Here is a 25,958-nt window from a genome sequence, read left to right as displayed (position 1 = left end):
TTTACTTTCCCGTGCGCTGCGCCAGCCAGCTCACTCTGACCACAGGGGCCTTTGTGGTCCATCGTCCTCTCGCTCACACTTACTCTAACCACACCATAAACCTCCCAAGTAAACACTACCTGCAAAATATCCCTTTCATTCCAGGCCCCAAATCACAGTCAAAGGGTTCCTGGGAACCCAGCAATCAAAAGTGTCAGAACCAGGGTAGCCAGGGGCGAGGGCGGCGGGGACAGAAACAAACAGCAAACCTCAAGCTGCCCCTGCCCAGAGCCCCGGGTCAGTTTGGATGCTCTACAGTCTGGCTGCTTGTACAAGTCCAACTGACCTCAGGAAGCTGCAGAGAGCAGCACCTCAAATTTAAGTTAAAGGATGAAAACACAGGGCTTCGGCCAGTTCACTGCTAAGCTGCTGCTCAAACCAGAGCATTAAAAGCAAACGCAATGTATTTAATTTCCAGTATTGATTTTAAAAATCTGGGGTGGACAGACAGCTCAGTGGTTAGGGGTGCATACTGTCCTCAAAGACGAATGCAGGCCAGGATCCAGTTACACAGATCTGCGGCACTGTCCTGTCCTCCACAGAAACGCACTCATACAAAGGCCTACATTCACACTCAATCCAAGGTATGTTCTATAGTTTAACAGTCCTGGGGTTTTTTTTGGCGGGGGCAGTTGTGATATTTAAAACAGGGTCTTGTCTTGTGTAGTCTAGGCTGGCCTTGAACCTGTGGCAATTCTCTTCCGCAGCACCCCAAATTATAGATTCCAGTGGTTTGGTTTTTGTACACAGGATTTCTCTGTGTGGCCCTGGAACTCTGTAGAGCAGGCTGGCCTTGAACTCAGAAATCTGCCTGCTTCTGCACGGATTAAAAGCCTGGCTAAGAAAGTGAGTCTTAAAATGCTTTTCAGGAGGCTGATGTGGCCTGCGAAAGGTAAATCTAAGGAAAACGAAACTACCGAGCAGATGCAGGAATCCTGATCAACACTCACAACCTAGAGAGAGCTGCTTAGGAGACCTTTCAAACAAGTGAGGTGAGGTAGAACCCCAAACCCTCCACCTAGGCACTGATGGGCTGAAAGACCTCCACCATCCCCCCGCCCACCTCTGTCAAGGACACGGAGAGTACAGGACCTGGGCAGAGACCCAGAGTAAACAGAAATGAAAAAACAGGCTATGCACCCTGCAGAGAGGGAACAGGTTTTTAAATTCCAGAAACAGGACGGCAACCTTTTGCCTGCTCAGGGTGGTTGATGGCCTGGACACACACGTGCAGAAATGACGTGAGGACACTCTTTGTAAAATGACGCATTTTACTCACACAACCTGTACCTCTACCAAAACCCAGCCAGCCACAAGCTCCCTGGTTGCTACCCTTTATTGAGATGCCCCACAATCCAGTGGGGCTCCAGCCAAACCAGACAGGTCCCCTAAGTACAGCAGGAGGCCTGGGAAGGGAAGGGAATGACTTAGGATTCACCACACCTCCCTGCAAACAGAAACCCACCACAGACAGACAGACAGACAGACAGACGGACAAGAGCCGGGGAGGAGAACCCACCTCACTCTCGGTTCTCTCCCCTCTGTGCACCCACTCAAAAAGAAAGTCAAACACTGGCTATGCAGACCCTAGCCCACCCACCCACCCATAGCAGCGTTTGTGGGACTCCCCCCTGCAACGGGTGGCCCCAAGGCAACTTCCTGTGGCTCTCCTTGACTTTGGTTTGCTCCAGGCAACTCCACGCCCTCTTCCTTCCCTCAGCCTCCAGCTCACTCTCGGCATCTTCTGTCACCTACTCGGACCTTCTGTCTCTTGCTCTCTGGCCTCTCCGCCCCAGGGCTTCTTGGGGAAGCAGCATGTCAGGCACCTTCCTCCTAGCCAGGGCCCCCCAGGCCCTGTGTCTGCCCTGCATGTGGGACTCACACGGCGGCCCCGCTCTCTTTGAGGTCAGGGGCCGAGCGTTGCCGTCTCATGCGTGGAGGGGTGGTGTACGGTGGGTAGCGGGGCCCTGGCCGCTGCGGTGGGTAAGGCTGGGGTTGCTGGGGATAATAGTTGTGCTTTTTCGATTGGAAGTGCTGGGGTTCCGGTTGTGTCGAACCCCCTCCCCGAGACCGGCTCCCTCCATCCAGGGAGTTCCTGCGAGGACGGTGGGGCCTTCGGGGGCTTGGAGGCCTGCGGGCAGGGGGAGCCGGCGGGGCAGTGGCCTCTTCAGGGGGTTGGGGGGCTGGGGCCTCTCCACCCCCCACCCCGGGCCAGGACTCCCTGTGCTGAGGATTGCTCTTGAAGGGGAAGCGCAGCTTGCAGTCGTGGGGCGGCACGAAGCGGGCTGGAGGCCTGCGCAGCCCCCCGCCCCGGCCCCCAGAGCCCTGCAGCGCCTGCAGCCGCAGCTGCTCCTGCTTGAGCCAGCGAAGGCGGCCGCGGCGGAAGGCAGGGTCTTCTTCCATCAGCCTGGACACCCGCTCCCAGCTGGACAGGGGTGGCGAGGAGGGCCGGACAGCTGCTGAGTGGTCACTGCGCACGGCCTCCTCCACTGCCTCTGACCCCTCGGGTGGGGCCCAGGTGACCATACCAGATTCTTCGTTATCATCCTCAAGATCCTGGCAGAGGGAATAGGAGAAAAGATTTGTGGGGAGACTGAGTCCTGAGGGCATACGGATTCAAGGAGCACATGTGAAGAACCATGCTGCGAGGGGGTGGGGGTGGAGACGGTTGGGAGATAGAGAAGCTACCACAGTGGCTGAAGCATGGGCCCCCCCACTACATGACATGAGTTCAGTCCTGTCTGCCACTTCTTAGCTCTGTGGCCGCTCTCTGCTTGTTATCCATCTTTCTCAGGAGCCCCACCTGTATACTGACGCAGTAATAGTAGCACCTGCTACCAAATGTAAGCACTGAGTGTGTCCACTTCAGGCTGAGAGCAGAGTAGGGCAGCACAGGCAGCCAGCTAAGGGCGGCTTGAATTCAGAGAAGTCCATACTTCAGTGAAAGCAAGCAGTACAGCTGCTGAACGGAAGACCAGGGAAGCAAATGGACCAGCAGGTGGCTTTGAGCATGGCCAGCAAGCTGAAGAGGCTGGAGTGGAGCAAGTGAGGGGACAGGGCTAGAGGCCACACTGGAGATGAAGCCTTTAGTAACCTCAAGTCGTAACTACAACTGTCTGTGGTGTCCCTAGGTGGCTGGCACAGAGCAGAACATGTTGTAAGGCAACCCCAGTGGCTGGCACATTAGCTACGGGACACATGGTAGATACTCAAATGTGTGTGTTGAAGGAATACATCAAAGTGTCCCTGGAGAGGACACTATCGCCATCCAGTCTCTACCAGAGTGATCAGAAGGAAGGGCAGTCATATGCACACAGGAACAGGCTTTGAGTGACCACTGTGTGCTCTCCATGGGTGGCTCAGAAACACCTTGGGAGCTTCTCAGACACAGATCACCAAAGATACAGAGTTGGTATGTGGGGTTGGCGGATATCAGAGTCTACTTCATAGCTCAGGCTGGACTTGAACTGCTGATCCTCCTGTGTCTACCTCCCAAGGGCTGGGACCATAGGCATGTCTAGTCCAGAAGCTGTACTGTGAGTGATTTCGTGCAGGTTTGAGTATGTGTGCGCGTGTGTGTGGGGCAGAAGATAACCTGGGTGTCCTCCTCAGGTACATCTACCTTGTTTTTTCAATGGGGTCCCTTACTGCACTAGAACTCACAGAGGAGAGTAGGGGGCTGGCCAGCCAACTCCAGGGTTTTGCCTGTCTCTACTCTCTCTTGCCTACAGCACTAGGACTGTAAGTGTGTGCCACTGCACCCCGAGTTTTTATGTGGGTCCTGATGTGGTCAGATCCTGATGTTTAGGAGGCAAGTATTTACCAACTGAAGCCTAGATAATCTTTTTATTTATTTGTTTGGTTGGTTTTTCGAGACAGGGTTTCTCTGTGTAGCCTTGGCTGTCCTGGACTCGCTTTGTAGACCAGGCTGGTCTCGAACTCACAGCAATCCGCCTACCTCTGCCTCCCGAGTGCTGGGATTAAAGGCGTGCACCACCATAACCAGCTATTTATTTTTTATTTGCCTGCATGTATGTTTATGTACCATGTGTGTGCAGTGCCTGCAGAGCAGAAGAGGGCACTGGAGTTCTGGACAACTATATGCTACCGAGTGGATGCTGGGAACCAAACTCTGGTCCTCTGAAAGAGCAGCTTAAGGGCTGAGTCATCTCTCCAGCCATGTGGGCTTTAGTATTATCCTGGACACTGTGAAGCATGTGACTCATAAACTGCACAAAAACAAAAACAAACCCACTGAAGTTCAAAAAGCCTTTTCAAAAGACAGAGAAGGAAGCTGGGCTGTGACGGGGGCTGAAGGGCCCTAAAAGACAAGCAAGAAAGGGAGGAAGAAGTGGCCAGCAGGCCTCCCTACCTGGGTCAGGGGGATGACCCTCTCCATGCGGAGCATCCGGTCCCGCAGTGCCTGCAGCTCTCGGTCCTTGCTACTGTTCTGCAGCTTCACTTCCTGAAGAATTCCTGTCAGCTTGTCAATGTGAGCTCGCAGGTCCTCCACCTCTGCCCCTCGGGCTCCTTCCTCACCGCCACCGCCGCCACCACCGCCTCCTTCCTCTTCACCCACAGTATCCCAGACATCCCTGGCCACAGCTCTCCAGGCATCTCCAGGGCCCTCTGGCTTGCCGTAGGTTCGGCACAGCTCCCTCATCTTGAGAGCAGCCAGGGCCTCAATTTCTGCTCGGCCATGACGGAAGTCAGCCAGAGCCACCTCATAACATATCTCCTTGACGGCTTGCATCTTCAGGTCAGCCATGGTGGTCCATCGGGGGTCTTTGCCTTGCAGCCGCCGCCGCTGAGGGATCTGATAAACTCTGCGAGGGGCCCTGCGCTTGCCACTGCTGGGCAGGCCACAGCGCTTGACAATGGTCTGGACTGTGGTAGGGGGCAGCTGCTCTCGCAAGGAGGAAATCAGCCGCCAGCTTTCCTCACAGGAGCGCTTGTCGGAGTCCTCCCCGCTGTCAGAGTCTGCATACTGGGGCCAGAGAGAAGGAAAAGAGGACACCCAGAGGCCATCCTTGTATCAAGACATGGGAGACACCCTGCTAATACACCTGGACTGGAGACCTGTTAGCGCTCTCAGGAACTGTGCACCTTTCGGGGACTGGTCTGGACAGCTAAGCACTTAGAGCCGCTGCTGGCAGGTCTAGGCAATAACAGCCAACTGAGTCTGGGGTTTTGAGCATGCAGGGTCACATGTCCTAAAGTGAGTTTATCACTGTGTGAGTGTTACAGACTGCCACTCCACCTACCCGTCATATGATATGATGTGATCTCAAGGGACCACCCCTGTCATGGACAGCACTGTCATTATGCAGCAAATGAGTATGTATTACTCTCAGGATAAGGTTAAAGACTTGTTTGTTTTTGGAGACAAGATTTCTCTGTGTAGCCTTGGCTGTCGGAGACTCGCTCTGTAGACCAGGCCGGCCTCAAACTCACAGTAATCTGCCTGCCTCCGCCTCCCGAGTGCTGGGATCGAAGGCGTGCGCCATCACCACCACCGGGCTGAAGCTAAAGACTTAAGAGTCCATTGAAGGAACAATCTTATGTGAATGATAGTCCTTGAGGGTGACCTAGGAGGCCCAGAGTCACTGGAGTCTGGGAGCCTCATCAACTGGAAGAGTGCTAGTCTCTGACCGCGGCCAGGTTCCTTCTAATTCACATCTCTTTGCCTGCCTGCCCCCTCCAGGCCCCGCCGACCCAGCTGTGCCCCCTCCAGGCCCCGCCCACCCAGCCGTGCCCCTCCAAGCCCCGCCCACCCCGCTGTGCCCCTCCAGGCCCCGCCCACCCCGCTGTGCCCCTCCAGGCCCCGCCCACCCCGCTGTGCCCCCTCTAGGCCCCAGCCGCCCCTCACCAGCCGCTGCTGCTCCAACAGAAGGTCAGCCTCTTCCTTCTCTTTCCGGTACTGGTTCTCCAAGTCCTGCAGCCTGGGGTCAGACAGAGGGAAGGAGAAGCCGTGAGGCGTGACCAACAGGAGAAAGCTGGGGTCGTGGGGCCTGCAGAGCCCGTGGGGACCTCGCACCTCTTCTCCATCTCCAGCTTGATGTCTATGCCTTGCTGCTCCAGCAGCTCCTTCTGAGCGAAGTTCCAGTCCACCGGCTCCGAGGGAGGCCCTGGGGGTGGGGGCACCCCGCGCTCTCGCTCCTGCCGAGCCTGCTCCGGGTGATTGAAGCGGAACACGTGGTTCTTGCCCATCACGATCCTGTTTCCTGGAAAGGGGACGAGGGAAGAGTAGACCAGCTCACTCTCCCCAGGCCCCTGCTTCCAGGGACCTGACGCCCATGGCCTGCCGGCCCAAAGCTGAAGCGGTCAGCGTCTGCACACGTCTTGCTTGCTCGCTAAGGTGGACTTCTGGAGGACATGGCATCCATTCCTCATAGCCACAGGGAAGCAAGGGAAACCAAGACTTCACTCCCTAGCCTTTTCTGCCGGTCCCCTCCTGTCCCTGGGCTCTTTCTGAGCTATCCCAAGTTCCTCCCCTATACTCTGCAACACATCGGGGTGTGTGTGTGTGTGTGTGTGTGTTGTGTGTGTGTGTGTGTGTGTGTGTGTGTTGCTGGGAACTGAACCCAGGGCCTTGCACTCTGCCTCTGAGCTATGTCCCCAGCCTCTGCGTACCTGACTTCAGCACCAGTGGCTCTGTCACGAGCTTTCCATTGACATAGGTCTCAGCTCCTCCACAAGGCTCCAGTGTGACCACCACTGAGGGGATGGAAAGAAGGAGAGGTCACTACAGTGCATCCCCACCCTGTCTCCCCCCACAGCACACATGCACCAGCAGATCCACCCAGTACCTGCAGGGGCGCCACAGCCCCTCTGGCGGCAGCACAGGAAGAGAAGAAAGGTTAGAGACCCACCAGGACTCCCAGAAGCCTCTGCAGCAGCGCCTACTGACCCACCACCATGCCCCCTAACCACAGCTCAGAAATGACCACTCTCAGAACTTCTCTGATCACAGGTGATCGACTGAGCCCTGCCACTTCTGTCTATCCCACTTGTCTTAAGACCTCAGCCAGCCAGGCCCGTGCCTCCAGTGGGCACACTGTTTAATGCATCTTGCAAATGGCTGCCATCTGATTCATCTTCACAAGTCCCAGCCAACACAGGATAAAGTAAAGTCAGCCTGACCCGAGCCAGAGGTGGTACCACAAACAAACATGCCCACCACTTTGTTCAGGAGGCTGAGGGCAGAAGGATTGCCGCAAGTCTGACATTAGCTAGCCTGAACTACATACTGAGCTTGAGCTCAGCCTGGGCTACATGGTAAGACCTTGCTTCAAAACACTAAAACCCAGGCCAAACATCTGTCCATCTCTGAGCCTGTTGCTTGCAGGGGCACAAGAACAGAAAAGCAGCCCCCTTAAGAAGTGGTATTTAGCTGGGCGTGGTGGCACACGCCTTTAATCCCAGCACTCAGGAGGCAGAAGCAGGTGGATCTCTGTGAGTTCGAGACCAGCCTGGTCTACAAGTGAGTCCAGGACAGCCTGGGCTGTTCCACAGAGAAACCATGTGTAGAAAAACCGAGAGAGGAGGAGGAAGAGAAAAGAGAGGAGAGGAAGAGGAAGAAGAACAACAACCTGTTTCCACTGATATATGCAAACATGACTTATTTATTATTATTTTTGAGTCATGGTCTCATTGTGTTGTCCTGGAACTCTTACTCTGTACACCAGGCTGGCCTCAAACTCACAGTGATCTACCTGCCTCTGCCTTCTAAATGCTGTGATTAATGATGCACCACCAAAACCTGGCTCTCAGCCCTAATTTTGTATTTGCTCATACTAAAAGTAATCAAGAAACATGGAAACTACGATGGATTATAGCATCAGACAGAGAAAGGCTCCATGTCTACTGCTGGTGCAGAGGGAGGATGCTCAGCTAAGGGCAGAGGACAGGCAGGATTCCCGTGAGGCTGGAAATTCCCAGCTGAGGTGTGACGATGACTGAGATGTCTATGGGCAGAGAAGGCTGGGCATTACTGCATGACCCAGGGCAGCAACAGGAGCGGCAAGGGCAGCCTATCGTACTTTTACTTACTCCCAACAATACATATCCATTAATTTCCCGAACACTATATTCCTACTACGTGCTAAAAACCCCAAAGCCCTGCTCTCACAGACCTGACCTGACTGGCAAGGAAGGTGACGAACAGGGTAACTTAAGGCCAGCGAACATGGCTCAGCAGATACAGTCACTGGCTGCCATGCCTGATGAGTTAGTTGCACGCATGCACACACACATACACACTCACACAAAAATACAATCTTAAACAGGATATTTTAACTAGGTTGTTTGTTTCTCTGTGTAGCCTTGGCTGTCCTTGAACTCCTTCTGTAGACCAGGCTGGCCTCAAAGTCACAGAGACCCACCTGCCTCTGCCTCCCAAGTACTGGGACTAAAGGTATGCGCCACCACCCCTGGCAATTCTAACAATTTAAAATTATTTATTTATTTATTTATTTGGTTTTTCAAGACAGGCTATGTAGCCTTAGCTGTCTTGGACTTGCTTTGTAGACCAGGCTGGCCTCCAACTCACAGCGATCCGCCTGCCTCTGCCTCCCGAGTGCTGGGATTAAAGTTGTGGGCCACCACCCCAGGGCAATTCTAACTATTTTAGATAGTCTAAAGATTTATCTAAAGAATGGGACCAGGAGTGGTGTTACAGAAAGCAATGGGACCAGGTGCCGTGATGCTCAGCTGTGTGCATTCTGAAACTCAGACTCCTAACTTCATATACACTGCGAGGCACCTGCACCCAGCTACAGCCCCAAGCCTCTTTCCCTAGTTCTAGAAGCGTCAGGGATCCAGCAGCCAAGGGCACAGCCCCTGCAACCGTGAATCTGTGCTGGGATCCAGTACCTGGGCATCTCAGCTCTGTTACCTGTGAGTTGAGTGAAAACAATTCAAAGAGAAAAATAAATGGTCAGTATGTAAGTACTGCGTGTCCTCGGTGCCTGCATGGTCTCTGCAGTCTCTGGTCAAGCCTTAAGGCTGCTGTGAGACTTTCCAGCCTACCCTTTGGGGCACAAAAACACTGTTTTGTTTGGGTTTTTTTTTTCTATGATTTACATCAGTCTTTTTTAAAAATATTTATTTAATTTATTTATGTGCATGTATTGGTGCAGGGGTGTCAGATCTTGGAGTTACAGACAGTTGTGAGCTACCATGTGGGTGCTAGGAATTGAACCAGGGTCCTTTGGAAGAGCAGGCAGTGCTCTTAACCGCTGAGCCACCTCTCCAGCCCTTAGATCACAGTCTTGGACGTGCAATGTCTGTCACCTTTTCCAACACAACAGGCACTCCTAGATATGGGCTTGCCCACAAGGCCTCACACACTTGAACATCTTCCTTCCCAAGCCTATGGCCTGAGACAACCACAGAACAGGGACTTGGCACTAGCTCACTGATCTGGACTGATTCAACAGCTCTCAGCCCCAGTTGCAGGAAGCACTTGCTCAGCACTGGGGACCTGAACCAGACCAGAATGACGGTGTCAATCGGCTGACCCTGAACCAAACCAACACCAAATGTCTTAAACCTGAGCTGTCAGTCACACGACAGTTTTTCTTCTTTTTTCCTTTTTTAAAAAAATGGTCTCTACACACTGCCTAGGCTGGCACCCAACTCCTGGGCCTCCCAAGCAGCTGTGACTACAGGCCAGTGCACATACCTGGCTAATTCTAAGTGCCTGCTGCACAAGCATGCGGACCTGAGTTCTGTATTCCCAGCGCCTCTGAGAGCTGGCTGTGGTGATGCACAGTGCAACCAGAGGGCTGGGAGAAGCAGAGAAGGGGAGCTCGCTGGCCACCCAGTGCAGCTGTGTCATCAAGCTTTCAGGCTCACTGAGCCACCATATGCCAAAAAAGAAGGTGGGAAAGTGATGAAGAAGGACAACTGACGTCAATCTCTGGCCTCGACAGTCTGAACACGCACATAAACATCCCCATGTAAACACACACACCAGTCATACTCATACACAGAAGGTGCTGGAAGCCAGGTATGGAGCCTCTGAGCCCAGTTTTTAGAAAGCCAAGGCAATAGAATTAACACATTAAGGTCAATCGGTACACAGAGAACCTAAAGCAAACAGAAAATGGCAGAGTGGGGGGTGCAGGGACGGCCACGGACTCAGTGGTCCTGCCCAGGGCTCAGCTTTACAGCATGGGGGTGCAGGGACGGCCATGGACTCAGCAGTTGTGCCCAGGGCTCAGCTTTAGAGCGTGGGGGGGGGGTGCAGGGATGGCCACGGACTCAGTGGTCCTGCCCACGGCTCAGCTTTACAGCGTGGGGGGGTGTGTGTGCAGGGACGGCCACGGACTCAGTGGTCCTGCCCACGGCTCAGCTTTACAGCGTGGGGGTGTGTGTGCAGGGACGGCCACGGACTCAGTGGTCCTGCCCACGGCTCAGCTTTACAGCGTGGGGGGGGGTGCAGGGACGGCCACGGACTCAGTGGTCCTGCCCACGGCTCAGCTTTAGAGCGTGGGGGGGGGGTGCAGGGACGGCCACGGACTCAGTGGTCCTGCCCACGGCTCAGCTTTACAGCGTGGGGGAGGGGGGGTGCAGGGACGGCCATGGACTCACCGTTCATCCCAGGGCTCAGCTTTACAGCGTGAGGGGTGCAGGGACAGCCACGGACTCAGCAGTTGTGCCCAGGGCTCAGCTTTACAGCACTAGCCCAGTAGCCATGTAGCTGAAGCCTGCTTCAATCCCTGACAGCACAAAACACTCTAAACTGTACAGTGTTTTTGTTGACAGGTCAAATAAGCTGTCACTCTCAGTACCTGGGGTCTTTTTGTTTGGTTGATTCTGTTTTTTAGATGAGGCTCTTTGTGGCCCTGGCTACCCTGGAACTTGCGATATAGACCTGGCTAACCTGGCAATCACAGAGATTCTCCTGCCTCTGCCTCCCGAGTACTCAGATTAAAGGCTTGCGCCACTAGAACCTGGGATTCCTAAAAGCTTTGCCGCTCTATTACGGGGTAAAGTTCCCAAAAGCTTTGAAACCACAGAGACACCTAGGTCATTTAGTTCTCAGAAACCTTTGTCACTATAGCTATATCAACCCAGGTTTTCCAAAGAGACAAATTCAGATATCCCATTGAAACAAATACAGAGAGCCAGGCGTGACAGTGCACGCCTTTAATCTCAGCACTCAGGGATGCAGAGGCAGGTGGATTGCTGTGAGTTTGAGGCCAGCCTGATCTACAAAGCAAGTCCAGGACAGTCCAGGCTACCCAGAGAAACCCTGTCTCAAAAAGACCAACCAACCAACCAAGTGAAACAAGCACATTGCTCAAACACAATAACCACAGCGCTAAGGGAGCAGAAAATGGAGAAAGGCACCACGCCTATCTCCTCATCACCGGAGCCCACTCTCCAACGTACAGCAATGTGCTACTGTGGCATCTCAAGACTGTCCACTTGTTCCCCAGCTGAGCACACAATTCACGCGTGAGCTGTGGAGGGGGAGCACGCACCCCTCCCTGTGTGGCTCACTCCGTGTGTGGAACACAGGGTCCCTCTCCACCTTAGCCACTCCACGCTTCCCTCCCCGCCATTACCTTCTCCATCAGGCTGGGGGATGCTGCGGAAGAGACAGTGTTGTTCCTGGATGAACTGTCCAGTCAACTTGATGTCCACATCCACCTGGCCAACCCTGGGGGAGCAATAGCCAACATTTTCTTTTTTTCTTTTCTTTTCTTTTTAATTAATTTATTCATATTACATCTCAATGGTTATCCCATCCCTTGTATCCTCCCATTCCTCCCTCCCTCCCATTTTCCCCTTAATCCCCTCCTCTATGACTGTTCCTGAGGGGGACCTCCTCCCCTGTATATGCTCATAGGGTATCAAGTCTCTTCTTGGTAACCTGCTATCCTTCCTCTGAGTGCCACCAGGTCTCCCTACCCAGGGGATGTGGTCAAATATGAGGCACCAGAGTACGTGTGAAAGTCAGACCCCACTCTCCACTCGGCAACATTTTTAAGCGTGTTTCTAAGTGTGTTTGTTTCTAAGCGTGTTTTGTTTTTAAGCGTGCCGCCTCCTGAGTAAGCCCATCCAAGTGTGAGTCTAGTGTCGTTCTCACTTTACAGACAAGGACTGGGGCCCAGGGATGATGGGAACTTGTCAAGATGACAAGCTAAGCAATGCTGAAGCCTGATCCTTAAACCGCCTTATGCCTCTAGCTGCAGCCAAGGCCAGCCTGGTGTGGACGGGCACACTCATGCCTCTAGCTGCAGCCAAGGCCAGCCTGGTGCGGACGGGCACGCTCATGCCTCTAGCTGCAGCCAAGGCCAGCCTGGTGCGGACGGGCACGCTCATGCCTCTAGCTGCAGCCAAGGCCAGCCTGGTGTGGATGGGCACGCTCATGCCTCTAGCTGCAGCAAGTCTGAGCCCTGGGGTTTTCTTAGCTGCCTGGCCCGACCCTGGAGCCTTCAATGCAGGCACTGGTCATCGCAGCATGGGGCCAGGCCAGGTCTCCTTTTCCCTTCCCCAGGGTCTCAGCGAGGCTGCAAAGGAACGGTGCTGGAGGCTAAGAAAGCAGCAGTCTGTTTCCCATCAGTTCTTCTGCCACAGTGAGCATTCTTCCCTGGGAGCCATGCCCACCATGGTGCCAAGGAACACCATCCCTTCGCCAAACTGAAGACTGGTTGCTGATCTGGGGGTCTCGACAGTTTGTCAAGATGGGAAAGGAGTTAGGCACACACACCTGTAATCTCAGTGTCTGGGAGGCTGACACATGAGGGTTTGGGATATGAGGCTAACCTGGGCCACAAAGCAAGACCACGTCTCAAGACAGGGGCAGGGCTGGTGGGAGGGCTCGGTGCATGAGAAAGAGCATGGGACGTGCACCTGTGCTGCTTTTGCTGTTGTTTTGCTTTGTTGTTGTTTTTGGTTTTTGGAGACAGGGTTTCTCTGTGTAGTCTTTGCTGTCCTGGAACTCACTCGGTAGACCAGGCTGGCCCTGAACCCAGAGATCCGCCTGCCTCTGCCTCCCGAGTTCTGGGATTAAAGGTGTGGGCCACCACCCGGCTGCACGTGCTGCTCTTATAGATGACCTAAATTTGGTTCCCAGCACCACACGTCAGGCAGCTCACAACGGCTCACCACTCCAGTGCCAGGGGACCCAACGCCCTCGTGGTCTCTGTGGGCTCCTGTACACATGTGGCGTCCACTGATGCAGACACATGCACATGAATGAAAATAAAATCTTTGAAAAGAGCTGGGCGTGGTGGCGCACCCCTTTAATCCCAGGACTTGGGAGGTAGAGGTAGGCAGATCTCTGAGTTTGAGGCCAGCCTGGTCTACAAAATGAGTCCAGGACAGCCAAGTATACACAGAGAAACCCTGTCTTGAAAACCCAAAAAAGAAAAAAAAAAAAAAAGAAAGAAAGAAAGAAAGAAAGAAAAAACCTATCAGAAGAAAAAAGGCTGAAAGAGCAATCAGGGCGGCAGCTGTCCAAAGATCTGGAGTTGTCCGTGGCTACCGAAACAAGAGAGTCCCAACGGCTGTTCCTTTGCAGCCATACCCAAAGAGGGGAGGGAGGAGTCTACTTACCTGGTGACACCATCTTTGATGTGATAGAGAAGACATTCAGACATTAAGGGGTCCTCATTCAGATTTACCAGGTGTGGAGTCTGCAGGGAAAGAGGGAGAAGTGGTCAGGGCTAAAGGCTCAGGATGACCACCCTGGCTGACCACAGAGAAGAGCCTGGAAGCATGAGTGGACAGCTCTCTGGTTCTGGCACTGCCCCACTGCTCATCCTGCCTTCACTGGTGGGACGCTCTCTACCCTCACGCCACCCCAAGGTGAGTCTCTAGTTCCCAACTCTTTTTTCTTTAAAGATTTATTTATTTATTATTATGTATACAGTGTTCTGCCTGCATGTACATCTGCAGGCCAGAAGAACATCAGATCACATCAGAGATGGTTGTGAGCCACCATGTGGTTGCTGGGAATTGAACTCAGGACCTCTGGAAGAGCAGGCGGCGCTTTTAACCACTGAGCCATCTCTCCAGCCCCAGTTCCCAACTCTTACACAAGGACCCTCCACTCACAACTAGACCTAAAAAGCCATCCCCATGAGGGGCACGGTGGCGCACACCTGTAACCCCAGCATCAGGGAGGCAGAGGCAGGCGGATCGCTGTGAGTTCAAGGCCAGCCTGGTCTACAAAGGGAGTCCAGGACAGCCAAGGCCACACAGAGAAACCCTGTCTACAAACAAACACCATCCTTACCACCCACCCCTACCCCTCCCAGCCAGGAACCTGTCCTAAAGCCTGTCTCTCTGTAGGTGCCTCAACACAGCAGACTCTGGCTGGAAGCCTTGGATTCCACCAGCACCACTGTTATCTTTGTGTCCCTAATCCATCATGTCTTCCCACAGACTCTACCTTGTAACTTCTGGAGAGAAAGAGAAGGTGTGAAGTCAGAAGACTGGTACACTCTGCCTTTTGCTACACCTTAAATTTCTGTGAGCATGGGTTACTCCCACCCCTCACCCCCCCGAGACAGAGTTTCTCTGTGTAGCCTTGGCTGTCCTGGACTCGCTTTGTACACTAGGCTGGCCTTGAACTCACAGCGATCCGCCTGCCTCTGCCTCTCAAGTGCTGGGATTAAAGGCGTGCTCTACCATGCCCGGCTCTGTGTTACTTTTAATAATTAAAAAACTAAGTGTCACTTTCCATCTTAAAATCAAACAGGAAGGGCTGGAGAGATGGCTCGGTGGTTAAGAGCATTGTCTGTTCTTCCAGAGGTCCTGAGTTCAATTCCCAGCAACCACATGGTGGTTCACAACCATCTATAATGAGATCTGGTGTCCACTCTGATGTGCAGGTGTATATGGAGGTAGAACACTGTGTATGTAATAAATAAATTTTTAAAAAAGAAAATCAAGCAGAAGTCAAGCATGATGTATATACCTATAACTCCAGCACAGAGGCAAGAGAGCTACAAGTTCCAGGACAGCCTGGAGTACATAGCATGGCCCTGCCTGTAAACAAACAAAACAAAACAAAAGAAGAAAATGTGTTTCTTGCAGCAGACTCCTTACCTACCCCGCCACTTCCTTCCCTGAGCCTGTTCACCCAGGGCCAAGACCACTTACTCTAGCCCACAGCCTCCCGGACCACAACCACCCCAACTCCTTCTTGGCCTCTGGCTACCTTAGTGCCTGGCTGGCCATCCAGCTGCTTTGCACGGACATGCAGCCTGGGCCCACAACCCCTTGCACCATCCCTCTTCAGACCCGTATGAGTTTAAGGTTCGCAGCCTCCAATCCACACTGCTTGATGGTCAGATCACTGTTTCCCAGAGACCTCTCAGTGGACACTCCCATGTGACGTTAGCTCTGCTCTGCATTCTGGCTTCCCAGGCCTCCTCATCATAGTCCCAGCGCTCACGTCCAAGCCCCCTTTGAGGGTCTTTCCCCCAACGCTGTGCTCCTGCTCAGTGTACTGCTGAGCGATCCAGAGACAGGCCTTCTGCACGCCTGGATGCCGCAGGAGCTGCTGGCCCCGACCGTGTTTCCACACACACACACCACACACACACACACACACACACACACCAGGCCTTCTGCACGCCTGGATGCCGCGGGAGCTGCTAGCCCCGACCGTGTTTTCACACACACACACCTACTTGCCATCTCCACCCACACTCCCATCTGCCACAATCACGTAGTTCATGGTCCTCTGGGTCTGTCCCAAATGTCACTTCCATGAAGCCCTCCCAAGCCCTCCAACCAAGGGAGCCTTCGTTATACAAGGGTTTGCTTCAGGCTTCTAACTCTCCTCAGGGACGGTCTGGGTGGGACAGAGATGAGTCAGATCCAGTCACGGCAACCACAGTCAACTCAGGGAGGCAGAAATTGGTGTGGCAACACTACTCATTACAGGTGGGAAAAGTGACCTGGGCCTTTAATCCCAGCACTCAGGAGGAAGAGGCCAGCCCGGTCTACACAGTGAGTTCCAAACCATCTAAAGCTACACAGTGAGGCCGTTTCAAATCAAAGCGGGGAGGGGGAGGGCCCCATGGAAACTGCTGACTTCCTCACACCTGGGCTTGGATTATTTGTTCTTTGATTTGTTCGCAGGGAGTTGAGCAACCCACTGTTCTGCAGCGAGTCACATGCAAAGAGAAACAAAGGTCAACTAGGGGGACTCAGGCTCTGGGGGTCTTCGTGGGAGGGCAGTGTGGGGTGCATCTTGGGGGACAAGGAAGGCTTGGGGGACAAGGAAGGCACTGGCATGCAGAAGGAAGAGGTTTCAGAGGGAGAAAGTTTGGCAGAAGCACGGAGGCCAGGAAGCACAGGGCACAGAGGGGACACAGGCAGACACAGAGGCCCAGGATGTCCCTGGGACCCACTCTGCAGCGTGAGCCCAGGATTGCACCCACAATATCTGCCCGCTTCTCCTCAGGCATCTCACAACGGCTGCTGCCAAATCTGCCTCAAGGGGCACTCGTCTCCTTCCTACACTACAGTGTCAGAGCTGTCCCGGGACTGGCAGACACTGATGGGCTGTGGAAGCAGCAAGCGATCCGTCCCTAGGGAGAGGGGACATGATTTGGGGCAGTGCTTTTCAATTTCTGCTCTCAGCCCAGGGACTCTTTGTTCAAATGAAACCGTATCTAGAGGCCTAGGTACGGAGCAGATAAGCAAGGAGCCAACCCGCCCGGCGAGGCTGGGAGGTCCCGCGCCCCATGCCCAACATTAGCCCTTGAGAAGGACGCTCAGACTTGAGAATCAGTGACTTAGGAAGGCCTGGGGCTTGGTAATGGGGTCCCAGCAAGAGGAGGCGTTCCCTGGCTGTATCCAACCCCCCATCTAACCATTCCCATGTCATGGTAGCTCTACCAAACCCGTTGTGCCAGGAAGTCCAACAGCTGTCCTGTCCTTCTATCATCTGAGACATGTTCATCCCGCAACCTTAGGGAAGCGCAAACAATCCCAAGACTCCTGTTCGCCTACTGCACTGACAAAGTCTGACCAACAAAGAGTACTGAACAGGACGCAGGAGGCCAGGCACGGTGACCATGGCTGTATCTGTCACACCTAGGAGGTGGAGGAAGACGGATGCGGAGCTGACGCTAACGTTAACGACACAGTGAGTTCAACACTAGCAGCCTGGGCTATAGCAAGCTCTCCTCCAGCCTGAGCTACTTTGTGAAACCTCAACAACACGCAAAACCATAAAAAACCAACAACAAAGGCAAGAGTTGGGCCGGAGGGCTGAAGAGCAATGGGCCTCTTACAGGTGGCTCTGAATATAAGCGCCTCAGGACACTTCAGTGACATAACTCAAAAATTTATTCTTTTATTTGGTTTTTCTTTTTTTGGGGGGGGGTTGAGACAGGGTTTCTCTGTGTAGCCTTGGCCATCCTGGACTCACTTTGTAGACCAGGCTGGCCTCTAACTCACAGCGATCCGCCTGCCTCTGCCTCCCGAGTGCTGGGACTAAAGGCGTGCACCACCATGCCCAACCCCAAAATTTATTCTTACTTATTCATGTTAATTAATTAATTAGTGAGAATGCACTAGTGCCAGCGTTTGTGTGAAGGTCAGAGGACAACACTCAGAAGTCAGTTCTCTCTTTCTACCTCTGGGTCACAGGAACTGAGCTCAGATCCTCAGGCCTGGTAGCAAGTGCCCTCACCTGCTGAGCCACCGAGCAGGTCTACTGGTGAAAATATTAGAACCGCAGCTGGGTGTGGCAGGGAATGTCTGTGATCCCAAAATATGGGAGACTATTGTAAATTTGAGCTTGAGGTAGCCTGGACACACAGTGACTTGGAGTAGCCTGGACTACACAGTGACTTCTAGGCAAGTCTAAGTCTCTCGTCTCAAAAATATAAATAAGAGGGCCGGGGCGTGGTGGCGCATGCCTTTAATCCCAGCACTCGGGAGGCAGAGGGAGGCGGATCGCTGTGAGTTCGAGGCCAGCCTGGTCTACAAAGTGAGTCCAGGACAGTCAAGGCTACACAGAGAAACCCTGTCTCGAAAAAACCAAAAAAAAAAAAAAAAAATCTAAAATAAACATAAGAAAAAATTTTTTTTTAAAGATAAGGCCAACTTGAAAGGCTTAGGGAACAAAATTAAAAGAGATAGGGAGAGCCAGGTATGGTGGCGCATGCCTATAATCTTGGCAGTCAGGGAGGCAAAGGCAGGGGGATCACTGTCTACAAAGCGAGCCCAGGATAGCCAGGGCTACACAGAGAAACCCTGTCTGGGGGCGGGTTGGGAGATAGGGTGGGAAGGACATGGCTTAGTCAGTGAACTACTTGCCACACAGGCATGAGGAACTGACTGAGTTTGGATCTCCGACAACCATGTAAAACTAGGGGCAGCAGCGTGAGCCTGTAACACCAAAACTGCTGAGGGAGAAAGAACACATGCGGATCCTTGGGTGCCTGGCCAGCCAGTCTTTATATCAGAGTTCTACATTTACCCAGAGCATGCCACAAACAAAGAAACAAAGTAGAGAAGTGACTGAGAAAGTCAGTGACATCTGGCCTCCACCAGGGCACCTGCCTGTACAAATGTGTACACACACACACACACACAACACGCGCACACACACACACACACGCTCACACTCACACACAAGCTCACGCTTGCACTAGCACATTAATGTCATGAGTTCAATCCCCACACTTCAAAAAAAAACCAAATAAACAAAAATAAAAGAGGACAGTGGCACATATTTTTAATCCCAGAACCCATGAGACGAGGCAGGTGGATTTCTGTGATTCAGTTAGCCTGGTCTATATTAAGAAGTTTCAGCCGGGCATGCTGGCTCTTAGCCGGCCATGCGGGCTCTTAGCTGGGTGTGGTGGCACACACTTTTAATCCCAGCACTCGGGAGGCAGGGGCAGGAAGATCTCTTGTGAATTCAAGACCAGCCTGGTCTACAAAGTGAGTCCAGGGCAGCCAAGGATACACAGTTTGGTGTTTCAGGCTCACGCTGCTGCCCCTAGTTTTTACATGGTTGTCAGAGATCCAAACTCAGTCAGTTCCTCATGCCTGTGTGGCAAGTAGTTCACTGACTAAGCCATGTCCTTCCCACCCTATCTCCCAACCCCGCCCCCAGACAGGGTTTCTGTGTAGCCCTGGCTATCCTGGGCTCGCTTTGTAGACAGTGATCCCCCTGCCTTTGCCTCCCTGACTGCCAAGATTATAGGCATGCGCCACCACACCTGGCTCTCCCTATCTCTTTTAATTTTGTTCCCTAAGCCTTTCAAGTTGGCCTTATCTTTAAAAAAAATTTTTTTTCTTTATGTGTTTATTTTAGATATTTTTGAGACAGAGACTTAGACTTGCCTAGAAGTCACTGTGTAGTCCAGGCTACTCCAAGTCACTGTGTAGTCCAGGCTACCTCAAGCTCAAATTTACAATAGTCTCCCATATTTTGGGATCACAGACATTCCCTGCCACACCCAGCTGCGGTTCTAAATTTTCACACCAGTAGACCTGCTCGGTGGCTCAGCAGGTGAGGGCACTTGCTACCAGGCCTGAGGATCTGAGCTCAGTTCCTGTGACCCAGAGGTAGAAAGGGAGAACTGACTTCTGAGTGTTGTCCTCTGACCTTCACACAAACGCTGTGGCACTAGTGCATCCTCACATAATTAATTAATTAACATGAATAAGTAAGAATAAATTCTTGGGGTTGGGCGTGGTGGTGCATACCTTTAATCCCAGCACTTGGGAGGCAGAGGCAGGCGGATCGCTGTGAGTTAGAGGCCAGCCTGGTCTACAAAGTGAGTCCAGGACAGCCAAGGCTACACAGGGGAACCCTGTCTGAAAAAACAAATAAAAAGCCGGGCGTGGTGGCACATGCCTTTAATCCCAGCACTCGGGAGGCAGGGGCAGGAAGATCTCTGTGAGTTCGAGGCCAGCCTGGTCTACAAAGTGAGTCCAGGGCAGCCAAGGATACACAGAGAAACACTGTCTCGAAAAACAAACAAACAAACAACAAAAAGAATGAAGTTAGGGCCGGCGACGTGGTTCAGTAAAGCTGCTTGTTGTCCAAGGCTGGCAACCTAAGTCAGAGCCCCTGAGGCAGGTCCTGGTTAGATTTAACTGCAAACCTGACAGATGCAGGTGCCAGGAAGTGAACCTGAATGAGGATGATCTGGTCAGGCAGGCCTGCAGTCAAGTCTGTGGGGGAGCCATCTTGAGGGTTAGCTGACACAAGAAGTCCTGGCTCACTGTGGCTCCATTCTCTGACTCTGACGTAAGACAGAAGAGAGGCAGACACTAGCAGAACACAAGCGGGGCCACGGCCTGTGCTCCTCACTGTGGATGATGTGAGCAGGGTGGGCTCCTGCTTGACTCACAGTGGTGGGTAATAACGTGGAATTGCAGGCCACAGAAACCCTTCCCTTGCCTACGTGGCTTTTGGCCAGGATGCTTCTTACAGCAACAGAAATGAAACAAGGACACCATGGAAAGCTGGAAGGAGACGAGAACTACATGGAGCCGCCGCCTGACCTCCACATGAGCGCAGCAGCACGCATGCTCCCCACACGTATTTTGTGCGTGACCCCACACAATAATAAATTCTAAACTTAAGGGGTAGGGTGGGAACAACAAGATGCCTCCGCAAGGAATGGTGCTTGCTGCCAGGCCTGACAATCTGAATTCAAGGCCCAGCAGCACATGGTGGACGGCGACAGTGGACACCTGCAAGCTACCCTCTGACCTCCACACTCGGCACCCGTGCACGCATGTGTGTGGAGACACAAATAACACACTGAAAAAAGAATGAGGCAATGAGGTCAGGCCGAATAGATGGCTCAAGTGTTAAGAGCACTGACCGCACTCGGGAGGCAGAGGCAGGCGGATAGCTGTGAGTTTGAGGTCAGCCTGGTCGACAAAGCAAGTCCAGGACAGCCAAGGCTACACAGAGAAACTGTCTTGAAACCAAAACAAGAAAGAAAGAAACAAAGAAACAAAGAAAGAGTAATGTTATGTGTGCATACAAATGTGTAATTAAAGGCTCAGTGATTCCTGACTGCTGAATTTTCTAGATGGTCTTAACATCTCAAAATGAAATAAAGCCTCTTTCCAGTCGCCTGCCGAGGCACAGCGGAGTATCTGACTTAGGGCCCCATCCTAGCCTGCTCTGTACCGTGGACAGGCCAGGCTGCCATCCTGGTTGGACTGGAAGTTCCTGCTCCCATCAAACTGGTTTCCACAGCATCCCTCCATCAGCACATACCAGTCAGCCATGCTGGCTTGTTTTTTGTGTAAGTCCCCCACCCCTACCCCCAAATCTCTGTCTCTTCTTTCCTGCTGAGAATTGAACCCAGGACCTTGAGGGTTCTAGGCAAATATTCTACCACTGAACTAGAACAACTCCTTATCTGAGAGATGTCTCACAATGTGGCTCTGACTAGCTTGAAACTCACTAGGTAGGCGGCGCTGGCTTTGAACTCAGACTGCTGAGATTAAAGGTGTGTGCTACTACTACACCCTGCCAGCCTGTTTTTTGTTTGTTGGTGGTTTTGTTTTGAAACAGGCTCTTACTATAATGCTCACGCTATTTTTTGTTTGTTTGTTTGTTTGCTTTTTGAGACAGGGTTTCTCCGTGTAGCCTTGGCTGTCCCACACACTCTGTAGACCAGGCTGGCCTCGAACTCGCAGCGATCTGCCTGCCTCTGCCTCCCGAGTGCTGGGATTGAAGGCGTGCGCCACCACGTGCAGCTTCACATTCAATTTAAAATATGTAGCCCAGGCTGCCCCTGCCCTTGAGCTCCTCCTACCTCTGCCACCCAGCCCTCAGGTGCTGGGATTACAGGCACAGGCCACCACATCCGGCTGCTATGCTGTCTACGACCAGCGTTCCTTCTCACTCATCAGTCTCGTGCCAGGTGGTGAAGTTTTTTAAGCACTGTTTCTGTGCCCACTTGGGCCTGACCGTCACTCTTGCCTTGCTTCTTTCCTCCTCAGCAAAGCTCTACTGAGCACCTGCTACTGTCACCACAGCCCACTGTGCCTAAAACACTTTGTTTAGCCTCACATTATCCCTACCCATCTCTAGCCAAGTCCTGTCTACCTTTCAAGCTCCACTTTGCAAGCCATCTTCCTAAAAAATCTAGCTGATAGACATCTCTAGGCCACAAGGATGCTTCAGCTGAAGACCAACCCTCTCACCCTCTAAATGCCTCACATGGCCCCTCCATCTTTGTTCCAGTCGTCTTCCCTAGTTAGCCTTATCAAAGAAACTTTTCAAGCAGACAGACGGCATATGCACCAATGCTTCCTGGCTCCTCCTCTCTCCTGAAGGAACCTTTCTCCAAGTGAGATCAACTCTACGCATACCCTCCTACACACATGTATGTGAAGAGCTGGGCTTTACGCAGCTTTGCAGTCCCCCAAGGGTGGCAACTGTCACCTTCAATGGACCCTACAGTCACTGGCCACAAGCATTACGTAAGCACGGAACCCTCCAGCTGACTGTCTGATGAGTGGAGAAGGCAGAGGCAGGCAGACAACACTGACAGAAGGTATGGGAAATGAAAAGAGAAATGAAGGGACAAGTCCGAGCCACAGAGCAAAGGGTTATAGTGTGTCCACCACACCGCCCACATCCAACCGTCCTCTTCAGGCATCCAGAAAGCTCTCCAGGCCTTTTTGTCCAACCCCTTACACACCTTTTTTGGAGAGAAGACACCCACGGTACCGCCATCCTCCCGGACAGCCACGCCCATCTCGGCCAGCAGTGCCTCTCTGTGAGCAAGGGAAAGGCAACGTCAGCCTTCTCGCACCGCCCAGTGCCTTTCCCTGCAGAGCTGCCACGGCCCACCCCGGCCCCGCAGACCTCTCCATTCTCAGGGCTTCTGTCTTCCGGAGCTTCTCCTCCCAGGTCTCATTCAGCTCCGCTATAATCTTCTCTGTCTCCTGAGGGCGGTAGGACAACGGAAGGCCAAAGGTCAGGACCGACACCCGCCACAGACTCCCCGTCGTCCGCTGTGGCCGTGGTTCTGTGGAGCAGCACCTGGAGTGTCAGCCCTTCCTACCTGCAGCCTCTCCATGGCCTCCTCAGGCCCAATCTGGGGCTCAGCACTGGGGGAGAATGAGGGCTCCAGCTCCCCATTATGTGGAGGAGGAGATGAGGGTGAAGCTGGGGCAGACACAGACACAGCAGGCAGAGCCCCTCCAGGACTCCCCTCTTCCACTTCAGGCCTGGAAGGGAGAAGTAGAGGGGGCTCAGATGAAACTGGCCAGAGACAAGAGAAAGCCGAGAGGGTCAGGGAAAACCACACAAGACATCTGGGCAACCTGCCACCAGGGCGGTGGCCCTCCTAAGTGGCGAGAGCGCAGCTGAGACCCCAGGCACGGGGAGCCTCACTCCTGCATGAGGTGAAGCAGGGGCTGGTTCTCTCCACTTCTACCATCAGAAAGCTCTTAGCTGTGCTGAGCTCAAGACATCCGCACTGTGTGCACCTGGCTCTCAGCTCTGCTCCTGGGATAAGATGCCACACTTTTTCCTTTAGCAAGACAACTTGTCTACCTCATCCCCTTCTCGTCCCAGGAAGATTCTCATCCTCTCACGGGTCCCTCAGCCCCTTAGCACTCCAGCCTCAGTGAGATGGACCTCAAGACTGAACATCGTGTGAGCCTGATGCAAGAACATGGATTATGGATCTTCCCACATGGGCAATAATTCCTTATCTCTCTTTTTTTTCTCTCTCTCTCTCTCCTCTTTTGGTAGTTTGTTTTGTTTTCCTGTTACAAATATCGAACAAGGAAGCTGGAGAGATGGCTCAGCGGTTAAGACACCGGCAGCTCTTCCAAAGGACCTGGGTTTGATTCCCAGCATCCACATGACAGCTCACAACTGTCTGCAAAATCCAGTGTGAGGGAATTCAGACGCCTTCATATAGACATACAAGTAGGCAAAAACACCAACGCACAGAAAATAAACACATTTTAAAAACATATGGAACACTTCGTGGAGCTGAGTGTCACCCTTGAGCAGGGGCCGTGCTGATCTCTGTACGGTCCCGATTTTAGTCCACGTGCTACTGAAGTGAGCACGTGGACATTAGCTCTCACCAGTGGGGCCGAGCACCATGTTAGAAGCCACCCTGCGGTTGACTATTAAGTGATAGTTGAGTAAAACTCTGATATTTCCAGGCATAGTGACACAAATGTGCTGAGGCAGGAGGACAGTGAGTGCATGGTGACCTTGACTGCGGAATGGGACCTTGTCTCAAAACAACAGAAGACAGATAGGCAAGGTGGCCCATGGCTTTAACTCCTGCACTACACAGCCTGGGATAGGAGGGGCTACAGCAGCGGTGGTTCTCAACCTGTGGGTTGAGACCCCTTTGCAGCCCTACATTAGATATTCTGAATATCAGACATTTACATTACAATTTACAACAGTAGGTAAAGTACAGTTATGAAGTAGCAAAGAGATAATTTTGTGGCTGGGGGTCACCACAGCATGAGGGACTGTGGTAAAGGGGTCACCACAGCATGAGGAACTGTGCTAAAGGGTTGCAGCATTAGGAAGGTTGAGAATCACTAAACCACAGAAAAGTCAAGGACATACAGTGATCCAAAACAAAAAAAAAAAAGAAAAAAAGACCGTGTCATTTTATATGAACTCCTCTGAGACACACGCCCTGCAGTGACTCCTAAATGTCCACGTGAACCATAAACCCATGGCTTGCTGCTATATGTTCCTTGCACCAGCCACTTTCTTAGTGCTAGAAGCCTGTCTTAAGTCTCCCTGAGAAATTACGTCTGTTCCAGCTCCCTAATTTCAAAAGACATAGGTTCCTTCTCCAGATGCGTGTCCATGTCACTGAACACGCAAAAGGGTTCAATGGTGAATGGACCTTCCCACATGCCAGGACTGGGCACAGGCAAAGGAGGAGAGACAGGGTGAGCTAAGTGGCCTTCTTGGGCTGTCTCTCCCGGCAGCCCTACCTCCTAGGGCAGAGGCGGAGAGTCCCTGAGCCATCAGCAGCTCCCGCAAGCGGGCCACCTCCTCCTGCAGCTCTCGGATAAGCCGGGCATTGGGGTCCTCGTTGATGATGGCGTTGCATCGGATCTGCTTGGTGCGGTCTGCATACCTAGGCAAGGGAAGGTGGAAGTGGGGAAGGCAGGCCTGGGAGGACTCTGCTGTCTGTTTCCTGCTCCCTCCCAGATCTCAAGACACTGTGACAGGGCTGGAGGCTCTCCCTCCCCTTCTGACTACCCAGCCTTAGCTCCTGGCCAAAGCTGAAACCCCACCTGAGCGTGCTGAGCGTCTCCTCATAATTTATGTCAGCAGGGCTCAAGGCTGCAATCATGGCTGTGCGTGAGTTTCCACCTGTGAACGGAGAGGACAGGAAAGCTATGGGTGAGCTGGAGTCACCAATGGGACTCAGTGACTTAGTACCTGACCGTAACCCTAGGGCTCGGGATGTGGAAAGAAGATGAGAGCGTCCAAGGCCAGCCTGAGACACATGAGACCCTGCCTCAAATTAATAAACTATGTCAAACTAATAAATAAATAAGTCAGACTAGGTTATGAAACAAGAGCGCCCCAGCACAAAGGTCTGAGAGGCCAATGTCTGAGGCAGGGCAAGGCTGAGCACTGTGCGGCCAATCATGAAATCCAGGCATGTAGGAAAGGTGAGGGGGGGACGTCAGGCACTGTGAGCAGTCCGTCACAGGCCTGTGGGAGGGAGATGGACGCAGTATTTGGGGGCAGGGATAAAGAGGTCAGGGAGGTTTCTGGTATGGCCGGGTGTAGCCATGATGTCAGCATAGGAAACTTCCTTAGTCAGGGCAAGAAACAGTGGGACACCACTGAATACATTAGAGGCTCTGAGAGGGGCAAGAAACTCTGTCAGGTGGGACGAAGGCAGGGTTAGCGAAGAGAGGGGAAGGTGCCCCTCACCCAG

General features: G+C 52.9%; 1 protein-coding gene and 1 non-coding gene across 2 annotated transcripts in view; both read right to left on the bottom strand.

The window, feature by feature from the left end:
* Nucleotides 1-1,642: 1,642 nt before the first annotated feature.
* Nucleotides 1,643-25,958, bottom strand: part of LOC127207961 (kinesin-like protein KIF1C) — a 26,531-nt gene continuing 2,215 nt past the window's right edge. The window contains exons 3-14 of the mRNA XM_051167302.1: nucleotides 25,303-25,416; nucleotides 24,992-25,142; nucleotides 23,076-23,237; nucleotides 22,877-22,956; nucleotides 22,710-22,785; nucleotides 13,612-13,691; nucleotides 11,616-11,710; nucleotides 6,673-6,756; nucleotides 6,077-6,263; nucleotides 5,909-5,981; nucleotides 4,412-5,026; nucleotides 1,643-2,595 (exon numbers count right to left, since the gene is read on the bottom strand). Of these exons, the coding sequence (XP_051023259.1) occupies nucleotides 1,918-2,595; nucleotides 4,412-5,026; nucleotides 5,909-5,981; nucleotides 6,077-6,263; nucleotides 6,673-6,756; nucleotides 11,616-11,710; nucleotides 13,612-13,691; nucleotides 22,710-22,785; nucleotides 22,877-22,956; nucleotides 23,076-23,237; nucleotides 24,992-25,142; nucleotides 25,303-25,416 (2,395 nt within the window). The 3' untranslated portion in view covers nucleotides 1,643-1,917. The remainder of the gene's footprint in view (nucleotides 2,596-4,411; nucleotides 5,027-5,908; nucleotides 5,982-6,076; nucleotides 6,264-6,672; nucleotides 6,757-11,615; nucleotides 11,711-13,611; nucleotides 13,692-22,709; nucleotides 22,786-22,876; nucleotides 22,957-23,075; nucleotides 23,238-24,991; nucleotides 25,143-25,302; nucleotides 25,417-25,958) is intronic.
* LOC127208907 (U6 spliceosomal RNA) lies at nucleotides 23,993-24,096 on the bottom strand. Its single transcript, XR_007833164.1, has one exon. It is a non-coding gene; the product is annotated as a U6 spliceosomal RNA (small nuclear RNA).

Source organism: Acomys russatus, chromosome 25, assembly GCF_903995435.1.
Source record: "Acomys russatus chromosome 25, mAcoRus1.1, whole genome shotgun sequence".
Lineage (NCBI taxonomy): Eukaryota > Metazoa > Chordata > Mammalia > Rodentia > Muridae > Acomys > Acomys russatus.
Note: the sequence above shows the minus strand (reverse complement) of the source record. Positions and strands in the feature narration are given on the sequence as shown.